We start from the raw sequence: 19,482 nt of genomic DNA, 5'->3' as shown, positions 1-19,482 counted from the left end.
ATTGCGAGAGAAAGTAAAAATAATCCTAAAATATTCTTTAACTACATAAACAGTAAAAAACTGAAAAGCGATAGTGTTGGCCCCCTTAAAAATAGTCTTGGTGAAATGGTGGAAGGGGATGAGGGTAAAGCCAACCTGCTGAATGACTTTTTTTCTACGGTTTTTATACAAGAAAATGCCATGGCAGATGACATGACCAGTGATGCCATAAATTCACCCTTGAATATTACCTGCTTAACCCAGCAGGAAGTACGCCGCCGCCTCGAAATCACTAAGGTTGACAAATCTCCGGGCCCGGATGGCATACACCCCAGAGTACTACAGGAATTGAGTTCTGTGATAGATAGACCATTATTTTTAATCTTCTCAGATTCCTTAATAACAGGGTCGGTACCGCAGGACTGGCGCATAGCAAATGTGGTGCCAATATTCAAAAAGGGGACAAAAACTGAGCCGGGAAATTATAGGCCGGTAAGTTTAACCTCTACGGTTGGTAAAATCCTTGAGGGTTTCTTGAGAGATGCTATACTGGAGTATCTCAAGAAAAATAACCTTATGACAGAGTATCAACATGGGTTTATGAGGGATCGATCCTGTCAAACTAATTTGATCAGCTTCTATGAAGAGGTAAGTTCAAGCCTGGACCAGGGAAATGCAGTGGATGTTGTGTATATGGACTTTTCAAAAGCTTTTGATACGGTGCCACACAAAAGGTTGGTACATAAAATGAGAATAATGGGGATAGGGGAAAATATGTGTAACTGGGTTAAAAACTGGCTCAGTGATAGGAAACAAAGGGTGGTTATTAATGGTACGTACTCGGACTGGGTCTCAGTTCATAGTGGGGTACCACAGGGGTCAGTATTGGGCCCGCTTCTTTTCAACATATTTATAAATGACCTTGTTGGGGGCATGCGGAGTAGAATTTCAATATTTGCAGATGATACTAAACTCTGCAGGGTAATCAATACAGAGGAGGATAATTTTATATTACAGGGAGATTTATGTAAATTGGAGGATTGGGCTGAGAAGTGGCAATTGAAGTTTAATGTAGATAAATGTAAGGTCATGCACTTGGGTAGAGGAAATAACATTTATGATTATGTACTTAATCGTAGAACACTGGGTAAAACAGACACAGAAAAAGACTTGGGTGTATGGGTGGATGGTAAACTTCACTTTAGTGGACAGTGTCAGGCAGCTGCTGCCAGGGCTAATAAAATAATGGGATGTATTAAAAGAGGTATAAGTGTTCATGAAAAAAATATAGTTCTACCTCTGTACAAGTCACTAGTGCGACCGCACGTAGAATACTGTGTACAATTCTGGTCACCGATATATAAGAAGGACATAGCTGAACTGGAGAGGGTGCAGAGAAGAGCGACCAAGATTATTAGAGGAATGGGTGGGCTGCAATACCAAGACAGGTTATTAAACTTGGGGTTATTTGGTCTGGAAAAACGAAGGCTTAGGGGAGATCTAATCACAATGTATAAATATATGAGGGGACAGTACAGAGACCTTTCCAAAGATCTTTTTACACCTAGGCCTGCGACTGGAACACGGGGGCATCCGCTACGTCTTGAGGAAAGAAGGTTTAATCATAATCACAGACGAGGATTCTTTACTGTACGAGCAGTGAGACTATGGAATTCTCTGCCGCATGATGTTGTAATGAGTGATTCACTACTAACATTTAAGCAGAGCCTGGATGCCTTTCTTGAAAAATTTAATATAACCAGTTATGTATATTAGATTTTATGACAGGGTATTGATCCAGGGAACTAGTCTGATTGCCGGATGTGGAGTCAGGAAGGAAATTTTTTCCCCATTGGAACTTGTTTGCCACATTGGGGTTTTTTGCCTTCCTCTGGATCAACATGTTAGGCTACGGGTTGAACTAGATGGACTTAGAGTCTCCCTTCAACCTTAAAACTGTGATACTGTGATACGTTCGTGTTTTCACATGCACAGTGTGGAGCATACCGGTGTGTCTGTGTGCTTCACATGTAGACATGTCAGTTTTTCTCCAGCAGCACGGGTGTCGCACGGACGTGCTCCGTGTGACATCAGTGTGACACGTACTGTAGAAAACCACGTTTCTGTAAAATAAAATGAATTTCTACACTCCCCTTCACCAGTGCTGCTGTCACTTGCTTCCAATCCATGATCATTATGCTCATCGCATATTCACTGCACTTCGGGCTAGAAGGTACAACAATTTAGCCATAATCTATATACAGTTAGGTCCAGAAATATTTGGACAGTGACACAAGTTTTGTTATTTTAGCTGTTTACAAAAACATGTTCAGAAATACAATTATATATATAATATGGGCTGAAAGTGCACACTCCCAGCTGCAATATGAGAGTTTTCACATCCAAATCGGAGAAAGGGTTTAGGAATCATAACTCTGTAATGCACAGCCTCCTCTTTTTCAAGGGACCAAAAGTAATTGGACAAGGGACTCTAAGGGCTGCAATTAACTCTGAAGGTGTCTCCCTCGTTAACCTGTAATCAATGAAGTAGTTAAAAGGTCTGGGGTTGATTACAGGTGTGTGGTTTTGCATTTGGAAGCTGTTGCTGTGACCAGACAACATGCGGTCTAAGGAACTCTCAATTGAGGTGAAGCAGAACCTCTTGAGGCTGAAAAAAAAGAAAAAATCCATCAGAGAGATAGCAGACATGCTTGGAGTAGCAAAATCAACAGTCGGGTACATTCTCAGAAAAAAGGAATTGACTGGTGAGCTTGGGAACTCAAAAAGGCCTGGGCGTCCACGGATGACAACAGTGGTGGATGATCGCCGCATACTTTCTTTGGTGAAGAAGAACCCGTTCACAACATCAACTGAAGTCCAGAACACTCTCAGTGAAGTAGGTGTATCTGTCTCTAAGTCAACAGTAAAGAGAAGACTCCATGAAAGTAAATACAAAGGGTTCACATCTAGATGCAAACCATTCATCAATTCCAAAAATAGACAGGCCAGAGTTAAATTTGCTGAAAAACACCTCATGAAGCCAGCTCAGTTCTGGAAAAGTATTCTATGGACAAATGAGACAAAGATCAACCTGTACCAGAATGATGGGAAGAAAAAAGTTTGGAGAAGAAAGGGAACGGCACATGATCCAAGGCACACCACATCCTCTGTAAAACATGGTGGAGGCAACGTGATGGCATGGGCATGCATGGCTTTCAATGGCACTGGGTCACTTGTGTTTATTGATGACATAACAGCAGACAAGAGTAGCCGGATGAATTCTGAAGTGTACCGGGATATACTTTCAGCCCAGATTCAGCCAAATGCCGCAAAGTTGATCGGATGGCGCTTCATAGTACAGATGGACAATGACCCCAAGCATACAGCCAAAGTTACCCAGGAGTTCATGAGTGCAAAAAAGTGGAACATTCTGCAATGGCCAAGTCAATCACCAGATCTTAACCCAATTGAGCATGCATTTCACTTGCTCAAATCCAGATTTAAGACGGAAAGATCCACAAACAAGCAAGACCTGAAGGCTGCGGCTGTAAAGGCCTTGCAAAGCATTAAGAAGGAGGAAACCCAGCGTTTGGTGATGTCCATGGGTTCCAGACTTAAGGCAGTGATTGCCTCCAAAGGATTCGCAACAAAATATTGAACATAAAAATATTTTGTTTGGGTTTGGTTTATTTGTCCAATTACTTTTGACCTCCTAAAATGTGGAGTGTTTGTAAAGAAATGTGTACAATTCCTACAATTTCTATCAGATATTTTTGTTCAAACCTTCAAATTAAACGTTACAATCTGCACTTGAATTCTGTTGTAGAGGTTTCATTTCAATTCCAATGTGGTGGCATGCAGAGCCCAACTCGCGAAAATTGTGTCACTGTCCAAATATTTCTGGACCTAACTGTATATCACCAAGGGGGACCACTTAATAGTGCCTCCTAGGGCAGGAGCCTACTCCAGAGAGCATATACAAACGGAGGAAAAAGGAGATAAGGCAATAATTGCGTTTAGAAAAATACATTTTATTGATTAAAATCATTTAATATTATTTGATACAAAATCACATAACTTAGGATAGATCTGGCAATTTATGTGGGAAGTGAGAGGTAGTTTGTGTAGGAGCAAACACTTGCCTCACAGAACCAGCCAAATTAATATAACAGGGCTAGGAATCTATGATGCCACCACATTCCGTGACAATGTGGTATTGTAAAATTGCAGCAGGGTGATAACCCAAAAATGGGGAGAGGGAAAAGATTTACACCATGAATAATTGTTTAAAAATTCTAATTATTAAACCCACCCCAAAGGACCGCACCCTAGTAATAAACTGCCGCAACTGCTGAGTCCGCAAGGCTCTTGCCAAAGTTCTGCTGCTCTTGTTTCCAAACTCGTAAAAGTGTCAACGGCATCTGGGCAACACCTTTGGACTTACAGTTCAGCAGTATACATAGCTCCTCTCGTTTCTTAATCAGAAGGGTGCCCACAGCAGTGTCCATGGAGCCCTTATGCTTAAGTTCTAGCTGGCGGATATTGGACAAAAGAGCAGAGACCTCCTCAGTTAGTTTCCTCTTTAACTGAGATCCATGCTTGAGAAAAAGACCCCTGACAGCAAATTTATGAGCCTCTCAGACCACGCTAGGTAGCTCCTCCCTCCAGCTATTCTTTCAGAGCCGTCTGCACCTCCTCCATTACCGTCGGGTTAGCCAACAAGAGGTTTTCAGGATCCAATGGTTCTGTCTGCTAATCAAATTCCCTAATATGATCGACAGGGTGACCAGCGCGTGGTCTGAAAATGTAATACTTTCGATTGATGCTGCCAACAGAGAATAAAGATCCCCGTAATTTTCAAAAAAGTAGTTCAAACGGGAATAGCAGTCGTGGACCTCCGAATAAAAAGTGTAATCCTTCTCGGATGGGTGCAACAACCGCCAGGCATCTATTAACTGATGTTCATGAAAACCCCGTCTAATGCGTAGCTGGGCTGACTGACATATTTGATACTCCCTTAGAGCAGTCTACAGCAGACAAGTACGCCGCCACTAGGGTAAATATCTGAGAAGCATTACGGCCCTTTACCAAGAGCACTCTCCCCTCCTCATCTGAGCATGACTCTAGAGACTCCCAGAGCACACACCCGCAAATCAAGATGGCTGTCCCTCTAGACCTAGAATCTGGCGAGGGGGAGTGGTACACTAAGGGATACCTTTTGTCTGAGAGCCTGTAGGGTCTGGCCGTGCAGTAATGAGACTCTTATATGAATTCTACCTAGACACAATTCTTTCACAGCATATTCAACAAAATTGTGCACGTCGCAGGGCTGTGCAACAACTTCACATTCAGAAAGTCCACCCGCAGCACCAATTGCTCTTGGTCTGTCATAATCTGCTAGTATACCTGTGAAGATACCAAAAACTGAGCATCGAAAAGTCCCCAGGGGAGAAAGTGGGAACAAAGGGGAAGGAAAGAAAACTCACACTAAACAAACAAAACACAGGAATCAGTCACTCACCGGGGGCAGAAGACCAGGAGAGAGAGAAAAGGAAGAGTAGGAGAGAAGGAGAAAAGAACAAAGAAAATAGACAGAAGAGAAGGAAAGAACGCTCAAAGCAAGCTAGCGGAACCAGGTACCAGCCCAAGGTCCGAAGGGAAAAAAGGGGACAAGTACAAACAAGCAGAGGAAGAACCCCCCCCGAACCCATTAAATGAGAACATTGACCGTCCACCCCCCCGATCCATCAAGGGAAGGGGGGGGGGCACGCATCCACCTCTCCCCTCATCCACCTCCCCCACACCCCACAACGCCTGCCAATAACATCATGAACACAAACAGCAATGGCTAAATGGAGAAAGGCCAGATAGGAAGATCCGAAGGGGTGGCAACCACCATCCCCTACCAACTTAGGCCTCCGAGTCTACAGGGCAAAAAAATAATGCCAGTCGTTAGGGGTGGACCCCATCTTGGTAAACCAGTCACCCACTTTCGTCCATTGAAACATCTAGGGCCACTCTCTCCTTCCTCTCCCTTCTCTGTATCAGAGGACCCGAGGAACCCAGCGAAAGCCAGTCAGGAAGAGTCATCTCAGAAATCCCTAGGAAGGAGAACAATTTTGTGAGGTCCGCATGTTTTTTAAGCATAAACACTGAATCCTCCTTGCGGACTATGAGGTGAAATGGATGACCCCAGCGGTACGTGGCGTTAACTTCCTTAATTCTGCACAAGAGGGGGTGCGGCTGCCTTCTCATGAATAAAGTCCTTCTAGAAACGTCCAGAAGTAGCGCCACCACAGCACTCTTCATTTCCACTGGACATGCGACCAGGCCCCCTGCAGGACCCGCTCTTTGTCCCCGTAGTAATGTAAGGGACACAGCACATGTCTAGGGGAGGAGGAAGAACGGGCATTTCATCTGGCCACCCTGTGGATTCTGTGAAACAGAAAGGTCGCTTCCACAGGTCTGTGAGTGACAGTGTTGAAAATGGCCAAGACCCTTGTACGTAAGAGCTCCTGGCCCCAGTCCTCCGGAATACCTTTCAGGTGGATATTATTTCTGCGGCTTCTGTTCTCCTGGTCGTCTAGGAGCAGCGCTAGATCCCTTATGTGGTTGTTAGATGTTTCGCAGTCCCTCTCCGATCGGTCCATTCTGCCCTCCAGGGACACCTGGGCCTGTTCTGCAGCAGAGACCAGTTCGCCCAGATCCAGAATCTCCTCGCTTACTGCCGCCAATGCAGTACGCTGAGACTGCTCTATTCTAGTTACCACATCCTCCAAGTCCCTTTTGCTGGGCAGTGCCAGGATGAGCTCACTCAAGGTATGCAGGCCCTGCAGAGCTGAATATTGCTGGGACCCCCACATCTTTGAAGTCTCCCTGTATGAGTTGGCCCCCAGCTTCAGCCTCTCCCCGGCCAGGCCTCACTTCCAGGGCCACCTCCCCGGTGTCCTCCACCGGCTGAGCAGCTCTGTAAGGAGTCTCTCGGGGCCAAGCTGCTCCCGCCGACCCCCCTGGGCTCCGTGTGCAAACCTGGGAAGTCCCGCCCAGCGCCCTCTGAGAGCCGGCCGGCGCCATCTTGGCTCCTGCTGCATGCGGTGATCCTGAGGACGTAGCCGCCAATAAATGCTTCAAGCTCCCAGGGGACTTCCGACTCACCGCCGCAGGCACCGAGGTAAATGAGGATGCAGTCTTCTTCTTGGGAGGCATTGTAGGCTCTGCAAGAGGGGAGATAAAGCCAACGGGTGCGGGAGCTCCAAGCAGACACGTCCTCATGCCGCCATGTCCAGGACACGCCCCCCCTGCACCTCATCTAGACAGAAAAAAAACAGAAATGTAGAAATTTTGGCAAATTTATTAAACAAGAAAAACTGAAATATCACATGATCATAAGTAGTCAGACCCTTTGCTCAGTATTGAGTAGAAGCCCCCTTTTGAGCGAGTATAGCCATGAGTCTTCTTGGGAATGATGCAAGTTTTTCATACCTGGATTTAGGGATCTTCTGCCATTCTTCCTTGCAGATCCTCTCCAGTTCCGTCAGGTTAGATGGGGAACGTTGGTGAGCAGCCATTTTCAGGTCTCTCCAGAGATGCTCCATTGGGTTTAGGTCGGGGCTCTGGCTGGGCCAGTCAAGAATGGTCACAGAGTTGCTCTGAAGCCACTCCTTAGTTATTTTAGCTGTGTGCAGAGCCTCAGGGTCTTCTCTGCAACAAATGTATGTCAGAAACTCAGGGTCTCCTCTGCGACGCATGTACGGCAGAGGCTTAGCATTTCCTCTGCGATCTATGTACCGCAGAGACTGAGCGTTTCCTCTGCCACCTATGTACGGTAGAGCCACAGCGTCTCCTCTGCAAAATATGTACAGTACAGCCTCAGTGCCTATTGTGTAACAAAGTATGGCAGAGCCTCAGCGTCTCCACTGCGACCTATGTTCAGCAGAGCCCCAGTGTCTCCCCCTGTGTCGTATATTAGGCAGAGCCTCAGCGTCTTCTCTGTGACATATATGCTTTAGAGCCCAAGCGTCTCCTTTGTGACATCTAAGTGACTCCTGTATGACACATGCGGCACAGTCTCAATGTATCATGCGTGATGTTAAAAAATAAAGTATACAGTATTCACACCTATTATACTCTAGGAATATATTAACACATACAGTGGAACCTCGCTTAACGAGTAACCCAGTTAACGAGAATTTTGCTTAACAAGCAAAGCTTTTTGTAAATTTGTAACTCTGTTTACGAGAAAACTTTGCTGTATGAGCAAAATACTCACCGCACACACTTCCGGTTCCATACATCCACCGCGCTCTGACCCTCTCTTGCAGTCCACACAAACACACACAAGCACGCACAAAACACACACAAACGCGCACGCACACACATACAGTATTATGCTCACCTTACCCTCCATCGCCGGCCTCAAGGTTCTTGTAGTTCGCCGATGCAACGCGACGAGGGAGGAATCCTCGCGGCTAACTATAGGACCCAGGAGGCCGGCGATGGAACGGAAGGTAAGGTGAGCATAATGTGTACCTTCCGTTCCATCGCCGGCCTCCTGGCTCCTGTAGTTCGCTGCTCCAGGATGTGTATCGGCAGGCAGCGCGACGAGGCAGGAAGTTCCACTGTCACCGCTACTCAAAGGCAGCGCGCTGGCCAATCAGAGTCAAGCGGCTCCTGCCTTTGACGTCAGCGCTCTGGGTGTGGAAGTTCTTCCCCCGTCGTCATGATTACCCGATACACAGCCCGTACTAGCGAACAGCAAGTCCCAGGAGACCGGCGATGGAACGGAAGCTAAGGTGAGGATATAATATGTGCGTATGCATGCGTGCTTGTATGTGTTTGTACGTGTGCATGTGTGGAATGGCACAATAGGGGACCAGGATGGGACATTTAACAAGTTGTGGAACGAATTGTCTGCATTGCAATGATTTCCTATGGGAATTCTTGCTTTGCTGAACGAGTAACTTGGTTAACAAGCACACTCCCAGAACGGATTGTTCCCGTTAACCAAGGTTCCACTGTATACTGGACATCACATTATCGAACTTCCTATAATAAAAGTGATGGGGAGGTTGAGGGAGATGTATGTCACAATGACTTTGGGATAGCAGGGAACTGGGACTCCTAGGCTGTCCATCAAGCTAGGGGACCCCATGCTATCCCTAATCTCAGGAATACTCCTGATGGTGGAAAGGCCTGAGTCTCCTTCCTAGCACTGCTCCTGCCCAGTCCTGAACTGATTCCCCCTCCCCCTCCCCCCAGGAATGGACGGGACAGGAGTGTGTTGAATACCACAGATAAAGACAAGGAAAGGGAAAAACCAAAACAGTAACATAGCACGCACATACACAAAAGGTAAAATAATAAGGGAATAATAATAAGAGCAGGAAGGAAGTACAAAACAATAGGGGTAAACTGCACAATCGCACCAAGCAATAGGCACAACTTTCACCAGAGAATCTGGGACACCACACCTCACATACCAACATACAATAAACTAAAGCTGGCATGGGTAGAAGTATTCCACCAGCATAAATAATAGGAGAGCAGATGTGATAGGTCTCCCCAAAACATGTGATTAAAGGAACAAGCAGACTAGCATGGGTTAACTATTGCTAGCTTGCCAATGAATCAGCACAGGTTGCAGCCGGAGTCTGCCTGTGTTGATCCCAGACATTAGAGAAACGATCTAGAGGATTTTTCGAATCTGCAATCTGAACAGAGTCCAATGCTGACATGACAGTTGGCAAAGTTTGTGCAAAATTCCGTGTGACAGTATATAGGTAACTGAGATTTGATACAATAAACAGTGAGAGTATGAATAGTGACTAAGCAATATACGGGCAAAATAAAAAATTGCTGAAGTACATAGACAACACATTTTAAAAGCCACTTGCATTTTCACAGTGACTCTCCATAGTTTTACAATGTGGTTTTTAGCAGAACATTTCTTCACAGCAGAAACAAATTTTATGGAGGTGTTTAATCTGTAAAACCAGGGCAGCCAAAAAATAGAGTAGCAAAACCATGGCAGTTCATGGTAAAATTAGTAAAAAAATTCTGTATCAGTGAACAAATATTATAAAAACAGATAAATATAGGGAATGTTTATTTGATGTTTTACCTAATAACTTCCTTGCTTGGTTTTTTAGATTTCTTTGTAATTTCTACAGGAGCTGGAAGAGCCACTTCTGGCATTGGTTCTTCTACTATGGTGTCCTCGTCACCCAAAATAGCAGCCTGCTGAGAAAAATCCATGTCCTGCATAAACGACATACTGCGCTTCAAAGCTAAAAGCCGTTCCTAGAATCAGAAAGGACAGAGCAGCAGGAACTTTACATTCCCTTCATAGCAAACTGTGCTATGATGGATGGAAGGATGGAGATGGGATGGAAAGGAGGTTAACTTGCTCCTAAATGTTATTTTGGGATGTTCATGCAGCATGATTTGGTCATGATCATTAGCATCAAAATGTCAGGCAAAGCTTCCAAATGAAGAAAAGAAAATTAAAGACCCAAGCATCCCACTAAGGCTATGCATAACAGAAATCATGTTCTATTAGTATATGAACAGTAGAGAAGAAAAAGTGGGCTTATTGCATTGACACAGAAAACGAAAATCTCTTTTAGAAAGATCCTTGTGGTAAGTAGAAATCGTGGTGCAGGACAGTGTGAATGCCGTAGAGCGGAATGTATTTCCATCGATTGTGGTACATAGGACAGTGAGAAAGCAAACCATTTACTAGAAACTTATATTCTGTGACAATCAGACTCCAAGTTTCTCATACTCACCCCTTGCATGTTAGGAAGAAAAAATTATTACATTAAATAAAAAGATTTCAATTCATTCTTAAAGGGGTGTTCCAAAGGCTGAAGAAATGTTCATCTAAATCCCGATCTTTTTACTGCTATAATCTAAATGAATTTCTAATATAGCTGCATTAAAAAGTCCCTATCCATCCCTAACTACACTAAGGCCACATGCACACGTTGCGCTTTTGCCACGTTTTTCTTGCAGATTTTATTCAATACTGCAAGGAAAACCGCATGTCAGCAACGTCTATGAGAATCCTGACTTGCTGTGCACATGTTGCTTCTTTTTTCCTTGCATATTTTGTTGCAGAAAAAAGAAATAGCATGTCAGTTCTTTCAGCGTTTTGCCCTGTGGATATAATCCACTGCAGTGCTCGAGCTTGATCACTGCAGTGGATTAGATCTATCAGTGACATGGGTACCTTGCCTCACACACCATGCATCTTGCAGCATTCAGGGGGTTAAACTACCGGGAGCTGCACAGGCACCGACCCTGGTAGTAAGAGTCGGGTCCTGGCTGTAACATCCGCCGGAGATCGGGTGGCGATTGCAGGGGCACAGCAACTGAACCCCCACGATCGCCTTGACGAAAAAAAAAAAAAAAAACAGATTGAAAAATGCCAGGCAAACACTTAAAAAAAAAAAAACCAAAACCCACGAAAACGGGATAAAAAAAATAAGCATTTTTTTCTGATGCATTTTTCCTGCCAAAACATGCAGTTGTGTGCAGAAAATCTGCTAGGTGGGCACATACCCTCTGCTAATGAATGTTTTCCCCTTCTTCCTGTCTGATGACGCTTCAATCCCATGCATACTGCAATACTCAAACGTAGGCTGTGATCACTGCAATAGCCTATTCCCTGAAAGGTAGCGTCATCATGGGCAGAGGCTGTGATCACGGCTATAGCCTAGTCCCTGAAACGTAATCAGGGACAGAGGCTGCGGTCACTGCTACAGCCTAGTCTCTGAAAGGTAGCGCCATCAGGGGGCAGAGGCTAGTCCCTGAAAGGTAGAGTCATCAGGGGGCAGAGGCTGTGATTACTGCAACAGCCTAGTCCCTGAAAGGTAGCGTCATCAGTGGCAGAGGCCTAGTCCCTGAAAATCTTAATTACTTACCGGTAATGGGATTTTCAGAAGCCCATGACAGCACCACCTATCTCTCAGGTGGTGCTGTCATGGGCGAAAGGGAAAACGTAGCATCATCAGGGACAGAGACTGTGGTCACTGCTACAGCCTAGTCCATGAAACGTAGTGTCATCAGTGGGCAGTGGCTGTGGTGACTGCTACAGCCTAGTCCCTGAAAGGTAGCGCCATCAGGGGTCAAAGGCTGTGGTCACAGCTATAGCCTAGTCCCTGAAAGGTAGCGTCATCAGGGGGCAGAGGCTGTGGTCACTGCTATAGTCTAGTCCCTGAAAGGTAGCGTGATCAAGGGCAGAGGCTGTGATCACTGCAATAGCCTATTCCCTGAAAGGTAGCGTCATCATGGGCAGAGGCTGTGATCACGGCTATAGCCTAGTCCCTGAAACGTAATCAGGGATAGAGGCTGCGGTCACTGCTACAGCCTAGTCCCTGAAAGGTAGCGTCATCAGGGGGCAGAGGCTAGTCCCTGAAAGGTAGAGTCATCAGGGGGCAGAGGCTGTGATCACTGCTACAGCCTAGTCCCTGAAAGGTAGCGTCATCAGTGGCAGAGGCTGTGGTCATGGCTATAGCCTATTCCCTGAAACGTAGCATCATTAGGGACAGAAACTGTGGTCACTGCTATAGCCTAGTCCCTGAAAGGTAGCGCCATCAAGGGGCAAAGGCTGTGGTCACAACTATAGCCTAGTCCCTGAAAGGTAGCGTCATCAGGGGGCAGAGGCTGTGGTCACTGCTATAATCTAGTCCCTGAAAGGTAGCGTCATCAGGGGGCAGAGGCTGTGGTAACTGCTATAGCCTAGTCCCTCAAAAGGTCCATGGAGCTTCTGTTAGGAGTCTCAACACAGAAACCAGCCAGATATCCCTCCGGGAAGGGCCCAGCTGGTTTCTGTGTTGAGACACCTAACAGAGGCTCCACGGACCTTTTTTGATTTGCATATTTCCCAGGGGGCAATGTACCTAGGATTTCACTGTCTTGAGCGCCCTCGCTGGCTGCTGGCAGTGTTTTCTCTGGCTGGTCTCCCCGAGATCAGTGATTGTTTTGTTTTGTTGGTCTACTAGGCATTGCTCCCACCCGGCCAGAATCCTACTCCACACTGATGAGGGGTAATACCCCGAAACGGCTGTCTGTGGATGGATACCTGGCCACGGTATTTCCCTTGTCATATCCTTAAACTTGTCAAAAAGTTGGATATTGACTAAAAAGGGCCACTTAATATGGTGGTTATGGTGGTCTCTTAAAAGGAGTCACCCCTTGGCTGGGCCCTTCCCGGAGGGATATCTGGCTGGTTTCTGTGTTGAGACTCCTAACAGAGGCTCCACGGACCTTTTTTAATTTGCATATTTCCCAGGGGGCAATGTACCTAGGATTTCACGGTCTTGAGCGACCTCGCTGGCTGCTGGCAGTGTTTTCTCTGGCTGGTCTCCCTGAGATCAGTGATGGTTTTGTTTTGATAGCCTAGTCCCTGAAAGGTAGCGTCATCAGTGGCAAAGGCTGTGGTCACTGCCACAGTCTAGTCCCTGAAAGGTAGCGTCATCAGGGCCAAAGGCTGTGGTCACTGCTACAGTCTAGTCCCTGAAAGGTAGCGTCATCAGGGGCAAAGGCTGTGGTCACTGCTATAGCCTAGTCTCTGTAACAAAGCATCATCGGTTATGCTTTTTCAGGGGCTAAGCTAATTCCAGAGCGCTGTGCTTTGTGCTATAGGAAAGAGCTGGTAACAGAGCAGAGCACACTGGGATAAGGATTTAGATGAAAATTTCTTCCACCTTCGGACCACACCACACGTGCCAAAATACACTGTCCCAAATTATTATGCAAATTCTATTTTTCTCTGATTTTCCTAAATGGCAGAAAGTATAATGTTCAAATCATAACTCATTAGAGTATTAATCCCATTTTACTGAAGAAACATCCAAATGAGAGTATTTTTTTTTTTAAACGAAGAAAACCCCCTCAAAATACACTGTTTTAAATTATTATGCACAACAAAGTTTCCAAATATTTCACAGGTTGCAAAGAACTGAAAATGGTCTTTACTGAATTTGCAGCATTAAGATGTCCTATTTACTGAAATCAAGTTTATCTAATCAAAAACATCCTAACATGCCAAGTTACATGGCAGCATAGGACCCCATCTTGGATATCAACTTCACTATTCTTGCAACTATTCAACTTCTTTGTTCAGATTCTGCTTGAATGTCTTAGCAGATTGTCAGAATAGCCTACCAGAGTTGCAGTGTTTAACTGCCTCCCACCCCCATAGATGTTTTGCCTGCTAAAACCTCAAAGGTTTTCAATAGGGTTGAGATCAGGAGAGGCTGGTGGCCACACCATGAGTTTCTTTCCTTTTATGCTCATAGCAGCCAATGACGCGCAGGTATTATTTGTAGCTTGAGATGGTGCATTGTTATGCATAAAGATGATTTTGCTACAGATGGCACGGTTCTTTTTGTACTATGGAAGTTACTATGGGCCTACCAACTCTTTCCACATGGTTCTGACCCAAAACATGACTCCACAACCTCCTTGCTGACGTTGCAGCCTTGTTGGGATATGATAGCCATCCACTAACGCTCCACTGTGAGGACTATTTAGGGGTGGCTGCACAATAGGTTTTTGCACTACTGCAAGGCTCTGGAGGATCCTACACCTTGAGGTTCGTGAGACTCCAGAAGAGATTGACTTCAGTGATCCAAAGAGCCCCGAGACTCCATACAATCCACGTGTTTGAAGAACAAAAAATTAAATCTTTATGACACAAATCCAATTTGCATAATAATTTGGAATGCGTTGTAATTACTAAAACGTGCTCTACTGTGCTGTATCTTTGCAGATACCAAACTGAACAGTTAGTTAATGAAGGATGAGAAGAAATGAATAAAGATATCCATACAAACATATAAAAATTAACACATGGATGTGCATAAAATAAGACAGTGTTATACTTTTTTTGCCCTGAAAAGAGCATTAGGGTTTATTTTCAGGTAGGTCTTATTCTTGGGGAAACACGGTTGGGGGATAATTTAACCCTCCCCCAGCCCAAAAAAATGAGAAAAAAAAAAAAAAAAAAAGACACTCCCTTCTCAGGAGAATATAACTTACCAAACACCAGACGTCTGCGTGGCTCCCAGGTCCTCCTGCAATCTACGGAAGGCGCTCCCAGCAGGTATGCTGCACGCGGTCCTCCCATGCTTATGGCTGACACGTCCACACACATCAGATCGCAAGCGCACACACACACTTATACATCAGATTGCACACAAACATATCACAACACACACTCACACTCACACAACACATCCGGCGATATGAATTGCTTCCAGCCAGCAGGAGAAGATGGGACACAATGCAGTGGAAAGCATAGAGCACTCGGCGGTGGAACGTATCCACCGCAGATCCTCTATGTGTTCCACAGCACTGCTTCTCAGGATTCTCTGCTGGCCAGAAGCAATCAGTTTCGACTGATGTGGTGAATGTGCATGTGTGAGATCTGATGTGTGCGGGTGTGCGATCAGATGTGTGTGATCTGATGGGTGTGCGATCTGATGTGTGTGGGTGTGTGAGCTGATGGGTGTGCATTCCCCCGCAGGTCCTCTATGCGTTCCACCGCACTGCTTCTGAGGATTCTCTGCTGGCCAAAAGCAATCAGTTTCGACCGATGAGGTGAATGTGCAGGTGTGCGATCTGATGTGTGCAGGTGTGCGATCTGATGGGTGTGCAATCTGATGTGTGCGGGTGTGTACGTTCCACTGCACGTCCTTCCATTGTGGGTCTGGAGAGTATGATCGCAGGATATTCTGTATTCTCTCTTTTGGGGGTTTTTGCTGTCTATAATGAAGTGTTCTGCTGTATTCTTTAACTTTTTTAGCTGCATGGACAGTGACTAGGGCTTATTTTCGGGATAGTGCTTATATTTAAGCCTTACACCGAAAATGCTGAAAATCCCTGCTAGGGTTTACTTTTGGAAAACACGGTAGTGGCATAATTAATTTACGGCACCGTCGCAGACTGAGTACTTGCTGCTCTGGAGATTTCACTGGTTCCGATGACTGATCAGTTTGGAAGCCACAGGACCGCTGCAGCTTGTGATTGTGTTCTTCTAGTTACCTGCTGTAGCCAATCACATATTACAGCTCCCCTTGTGCTGTATCCACTGAAAGGCAACTATGGAAAAGTTCTGATTTTTTTATTTTACGTGCATCCATGTGTTAAAAACCCAACAAAAATAACTATTCTACAGGATAATAAAAAATTCCTATACATCAAACAACCTGTAACTCTTACCTTGCTCATCATCTTGAATCCTGTGTGCAGTAGCTTCTTTGCCAACTTATAGTAGACTGTCTCTGGGCGGTTATAGGTCATAGCATTATCGCACATAAGCTTAAAATCGGCCTGGAAATATAGTAATGGAAATGAAAATATTACGGCTAGAGAACAATTTTGGTGGTCACTAGTGCGGAAGGGAAACACATGGGAATTCCACCAGTGAGTTATGGCCAGATTTTAAGTAGCTACTAAGCAGTGTAAGTGGGACTGTGAAATTAAAGAAAATAATGAAAAAAATGTAATATTTGCACAACGAAACCACTAACATGTTAATGACAATAGAGACACTTTTTATTTTTTGTACAGCAGTAATAAAGGGTCTTATTAGTGACTAGATGGTGGCCCGATCCTAGCGCATCGGGTATTCTAGAATATGTATCTATATATATGTCTAATTCTGTCTGTCCGTAACGAAAATCCCGCGTCGCTGATTGGTCAGCGACAGGCGCAGTCCGGCCATGAATTGGCACGAGATTTGAACCACCCTTCGCTGATCCATCGCACATAGACACCGCCGCACACATATTACTACATACATATTCTAGAATACCCACCATCTAGTATAATTATCTAATATATAAAACTCAGTGTATGTGTGTATGTATGTCCGCTAAAGGAATCCGCACCGTCGCATGTACAATCACGAAATTTTGCATAGACACTCCATGTGACTCAGGTAACGTCATAGACTATGTTTGGGCGGGAAAATTTAACCCCGTGCTTTCCAGTTACTCTACAAAAATCCTCCAGCCAGTAAACTGAATGGAGCTGGGAGCTGCAGGCTATAAATAGCAACTGTCAGTGGTTGCTATAGGAACAAAATAAACTGTTAGTATAACAAGCTTATGTGTGAGGTAAAAAGATGTCGGTGGTGAGACGGATAGAGGGAGACAGAAAAAAAGACAGAGACAGCCGACGGGGAAAGAGACAGACCTAAAACCAGACAGCCGGGCAAAGAGACAACCGGGCAAAGAGAGAGACAGATACAGAGATTGAGACATACCGGGAAAGAGACAGATAGACTGATGCAAATACTGACAGAGAGATAGAAACAGACAGACAAGGAAAGAGACAGACAGCGATACACAGACAGAGACTGGGAGAGAGAGAGAGAGAGACAGTTACTATCCCGGGTAACGCCGGATACTACAGCTAGTACTTTTATATTAACCAATGTGCTTATATGCCTGCTGTGTATTACATACAGATGCTTGTTCTACTTGGCCTGGAATACACGAGCTGCGTGGACTTTGACAAATTCTTAATGTTGAAGGGGCGGCACATGGCTCCGCTCCCTACACACGGCTCTGCTCTGTACACGTCGTAGACATGTGGCTCTGCTCCTTACACCTCGTACACTGGTGACTTCGCTCTGTACACGTAGTACATACGTGTCTCCGCTCTCTACATGTCATACACATGCGGCTCCACTCCCTACACGTCGTACATACGCGGCTCAGCTACCTACACGTTATACACGTGGCTTCGCTCTGTACACGTACACACACGGCTCTGCTACATCCACACTGTAAACCCCTCCTGACCCCACACACAAACTTCACCTCATCCAGTACCATGACAACCAGCACAGCAGAGTTCTGCATACACTGAGAAGCTGATCATGTGACCCCTGACTCCTCCCCTCCATGTGACATGGCGCAACCAATCAGCGACGCAGGATTCCGTTGACCCGGTCCCGGGTGTTTGAAGCAGATCCAGCACTTGAGGAAAAAAATAAAAAAATAAAGAAAGAAAAAATAAGGAAAATAAGAATGAAGCTAGCGCTTCATACTTACCGAGGCTACGGCACAGCTGTAAACTGCTACTGCTCAACCGTACACTGCTCCTGCGGCCTCTCTGGGCTGCTCATCATCGCCCATACATATACACGGCTTTCCCTGCCCACTGGCCATACTGGCTTCTGTGATTGGTTGCAGTCAGACGTGACCCCAGTCTGTGTGACAGCGTCTGTCTGCAGCCAATGAGAAGCGCCGTCTGTGGGTCAGAATCATGATTCATGAACCAGGAGGCTTAGGATGAGCAGAGGAGGACACATCATCACATCATCACATCACATCATCACAGAGATCTGCTCATCCCCCCCCCCCCCCCCCCCACATCTAAGGTTCTTACTCCTAGACCCGTATTTCTATTATAAACAACTCCATACCCACGTGGACTTTTCAAAAGAAAAAAAGAATGTTCATTTTAAACCAGTCTGCATTTTGAACACGCCCCCCCATCATGTGACAAATTACGTCATACCTGGAAGAAGCCCATACATTCTAGCATCTGCCTTTATTCTTAGTGCAAGTCCCAGTTTTCTGCGAGTCCACCCATCTCCAGTCCTTATCATCAATGCTGTTTTTTTTTCAACGCTGACAAGTTAGGAATTAGCGCCCCTTGGATTCATTGATGTAACAGCTACAATCAATTTCCAGGACCAATAGCAACAGTTTAAACTTCCTAGGTGCTGTTAATAGTGACAGCGTCTCCTAGATATTTTAGCGTCCTCTTTCACCCTATTGCCAACAAGCCGCACGGGGTGCCGATAGCTACTTCAGGGCAAGCAACTGGTCTCCGGGTCTGCTGAGTATGGCTGATCTGTTTCGTCCTGCAATAGGCAGTCTAACAGGCCGTTTGTCAGTGTAACCACTGACAGGTACATAAGTAGAGCAGGGAATCAGACCGGTCACCACAGTGTAAAACATTCAAGTCACATAGTTGGACTAAGTATTATTAAAAAGAACCAAAAAAAACCCAAAACACTAAGAATTCCTAAACTGGGGAAAGTGAGTCCTGTGGGCCACATCTGGCCCTCTGTCTGTTCCAGTCCAACCTGCGGACCAATACAGCCAAAGGGCTAAAAACAGTGTACTGTTGACTGCACCATGCCCTCCACCGCTACCCGTCCTATGACAATGCTCCCTTACCGATAGCCTTACTATTAGCATCCTGAGGATGCAGACAGCGGTGAATACATTAGAGGAGGAGCATGCCGCTGGCTCCATGTTCCACCAATTAGGATGTGGAACAGCAGACTTGACGACGTTGCATCATCATGTGTCCTGTGTTGAGTATCAGTGCACCAGAGACCGGTGCAAAGCACTGGAAAAATGGGAAGGAGGAGAGTATGTGTGTTTTTTTTTTACATGCGCATGGGTAGTCTGTATACATGGGGGCTCAGAAATGTATATAGCATGCTATGTGCGCCTCATACTCTGTATAGGG

The 19,482-nt window shown here is 45.5% G+C and overlaps 1 protein-coding gene across 7 annotated transcripts in view; it reads right to left on the bottom strand.

Annotated features, from left to right (window-relative positions):
* Positions 1-19,482, bottom strand: part of BRD9 (bromodomain containing 9) — a 326,359-nt gene that overhangs the window by 161,167 nt on the left and 145,710 nt on the right. For 3 of the 7 annotated variants that reach the window (XM_075315009.1, XM_075315008.1, XM_075315007.1), the window contains exons 6-7: positions 16,207-16,317; positions 10,100-10,278 (exon numbers count right to left, since the gene is read on the bottom strand). In XM_075315009.1, coding sequence (XP_075171124.1) covers positions 10,100-10,278; positions 16,207-16,317 — 290 coding nt within the window. The remainder of the gene's footprint in view (positions 1-10,099; positions 10,279-16,206; positions 16,318-19,482) is intronic. The other 4 variants (XM_075315012.1, XM_075315013.1, XM_075315010.1 and 1 more) reach the window with 2 other exon arrangements.

The sequence above is a fragment of the Anomaloglossus baeobatrachus genome, chromosome 6 (genome assembly GCF_048569485.1).
Source record: "Anomaloglossus baeobatrachus isolate aAnoBae1 chromosome 6, aAnoBae1.hap1, whole genome shotgun sequence".
NCBI lineage: Eukaryota > Metazoa > Chordata > Amphibia > Anura > Aromobatidae > Anomaloglossus > Anomaloglossus baeobatrachus.
The sequence above is the reverse complement of the archived record's forward strand: the minus strand, read 5'-3'. Positions and strand labels throughout refer to the sequence as shown.